At 50.5% G+C, this 2493-nt stretch overlaps 1 protein-coding gene across 1 annotated transcript in view; it reads left to right on the top strand.

Annotated features, from left to right (window-relative positions):
- rxfp3.2b (relaxin family peptide receptor 3.2b) overlaps window positions 1-1550 on the top strand; it is a gene marked incomplete at both ends in the record, with an annotated part of 1665 nt that extends 115 nt beyond the window's left edge. The window contains 2 exons of the mRNA XM_080735521.1: window positions 1-512; window positions 975-1550. The exon at window positions 1-512 is cut by the window's left edge and continues 115 nt beyond it. Coding sequence (XP_080591647.1) covers window positions 1-512; window positions 975-1550 — 1088 coding nt within the window. The remainder of the gene's footprint in view (window positions 513-974) is intronic.
- Window positions 1551-2493: the final 943 nt, after the last annotated feature.

Genomic DNA, 2493 nt, shown 5'->3' with positions numbered 1-2493 from the left:
TGCACTGCTGGCTGCAACTTCTCACCAAGGAATCTATCATGGAATTAACTGGAGACGGCTCCTCTTTTGTTTTGCGGGTGGTGATAGCGTTTGTCTACTCTATAGTTTGTGCATTGGGGCTGGTGGGGAACATTCTGGCTTTGTATTTGCTCCACTCGCGACACAGGCAGAAACAGTCTTCCATCAACTGCTTTGTGATGGGCTTGGCCGTCACGGACTTGCAGTTTGTTCTGACCCTCCCCTTCTGGGCCGTGGACACGGCCCTGGACTTCCGCTGGCCGTTTGGCCGGGTGATGTGCAAGATCGTCAGCTCCGTCACCACCATGAACATGTACGCCAGCGTGTTCTTCCTCACGGCCATGAGCGTGGCACGCTACTACTCCATCTCTTCCGCGCTCAAGATGCACAGTCGGCGAGCGGCGGCGGCCAGGGCCAAGTGGACCAGCGTGGGCATCTGGGCCGTGTCTCTGATGGCCACCTTGCCCCACGCCATCTACTCCACCAGTGTCCAGGTCAGGCACGTGCACCCATAGACATCAAAGGGGGCTTGAGCCCCTGGCCTTTTATCCGTCTGTAAAAAGTGTCCTCTCCAGACCATGATTGCTGTTTTTACTATGGCAAAAGAAATGCAAATGCCCCCTTTCCATGCCATACCTGAAGGTGGCATTCAAGAAAATTGCCTTGTCCAAACTCTCATGAACTTGAATGCAGTGTCTTATGTTGAAAGAATTGACCTCTATGTAGAAGTCCATGCCGTTACACCAAAATCTCTCGTATTGACTTGATTATGCTTAGTTCAGTGTGGTATCACGCACCGAAAATAGCCGACCTTCAAGCTCACAACGCGTCGCAGCGCGACGCGTTGTAAGTTATTATTTTTTTATGGTCTGCTATTTTCGATATTTCCACCAAAAGACCCTTTTAGAAATGTCAGCCCCTGCCTCTCTAACATTCTCTGCACGTCCCTGGTCCAGGTGTCGGACGAGGAGCTCTGCCTGGTGCTCTTCCCGGACTCGGGTAACTGGGACGCCCAGCTCCTCCTCGGGCTGTATCAGCTGCAGAAGGTCCTGGTGGGCTTCCTCATTCCTCTGGTCATCATCACCGTCTGCTATCTCCTGCTGCTGCGCTTTGTGCTCAGCCGGCGCGTCGCCGGCATCGCCGGCCCCGAGACGGAGCAGGGCCGGCACAAGCGCTGCTCCAAAGTCACCAAGTCTGTCACCATCGTGGTTCTGTCCTTCTTCCTGTGCTGGCTCCCCAACCAGGCCCTGACGCTCTGGAGCGTGCTCATCAAGTTTGACCTTGTGCCCTTCAGCAAGGCGTTCTACAATGCACAACAATATGCCTTCCCCGTGACCGTGTGTCTCGCCCACACCAACAGCTGCCTCAACCCGGTGCTCTACTGTCTGATCCGCCAGGAGTTCCGGGCGGGCCTGAAAGAGATCCTGCTGCGCGCCACACCCTCCTTCAGGAGCCTGACTCGCCTGCTCCCTCGCAAGGCCAAAGTAGCGGAGGCTCCACCGATTCTGGTGTTGGTACAAATGGACGTCTGAATAACTGCATGGGTGACTGACTGACAAAAGGAAGGATTGAAGCGAGTGTCAGTCGGACTGACTGGACTGACTCACTTGGTGAAAGAGTGAGTAAGGCATCTGAGAAAATGTACATGCTTTGTTATCGATGAGTGGCTGTTTAGCATAATGGCGCAGCTTCCGCGTCTCATCAACAGAAAAATTGACATCTTTCTCATTGACAAAGAGCAAAATGATGGACTGCCGTTTGGGATGTGCTCCAGTTATTCTCTCTCTCTCTCTCTCTCTCTCTCTCTCTCTCTCTCTCTCTCTCTCCCCCCTCTGTACACTCCAATTCACTTTCTTCTTCCATCACCCTAGGAACTCCCTTTCTCTGACAAAAAATGTGCTGCTTTCTGATTATTTGCCATGAATATGGAACAATTCCAATCATCAATGCAGCCAAAATATGTGCCCCTCTCAGAGGCTTGTGCAATTCAAGTAGCCTACCTGAAATAGTGTCCCTCCCTAATTTTAATTCCCCACGGCACCTCCGGTTGTCAGGAGGAATCATCCTTTTTAAAGCTGCAATCCATAACTTTCATGTCCTACCGGAGATTTGAGAGAGATTGGAACCCCTTGACCCTCCGTGAGTGACAAAAGTTATTCCGCTGGACTACTGCTTACTCATGGGAGAAATTGAATTTTTACCACCGCAGTTGTGTTATATTATACTAACATATTCTCTAGCATACAGATTGGTCAAAATAACATTTATTCACACACAAAAAAGGTTATGGAGGGCAGCTTTAATTTGTCAATTATCGAAGACTACACCACTAATACTAACAAGAGGGCCAGAGCTTTTTGGGACACCCTACCTTCTATTTATGAGATGGTATTGTAGTGACCCAGCAAAAGACCCCGTTCGAATCCAGCTTTGTGAGCAACAGTACAGTATAGACTAGACTACAGTGATGAAGGA

This window comes from Nannobrachium achirus, assembly GCF_963921795.1.
Source record: "Nannobrachium achirus genome assembly, chromosome: 1".
Classification (NCBI taxonomy): domain Eukaryota; kingdom Metazoa; phylum Chordata; class Actinopteri; order Myctophiformes; family Myctophidae; genus Nannobrachium; species Nannobrachium achirus.
The sequence above is the reverse complement of the archived record's forward strand: the minus strand, read 5'-3'. Positions and strand labels throughout refer to the sequence as shown.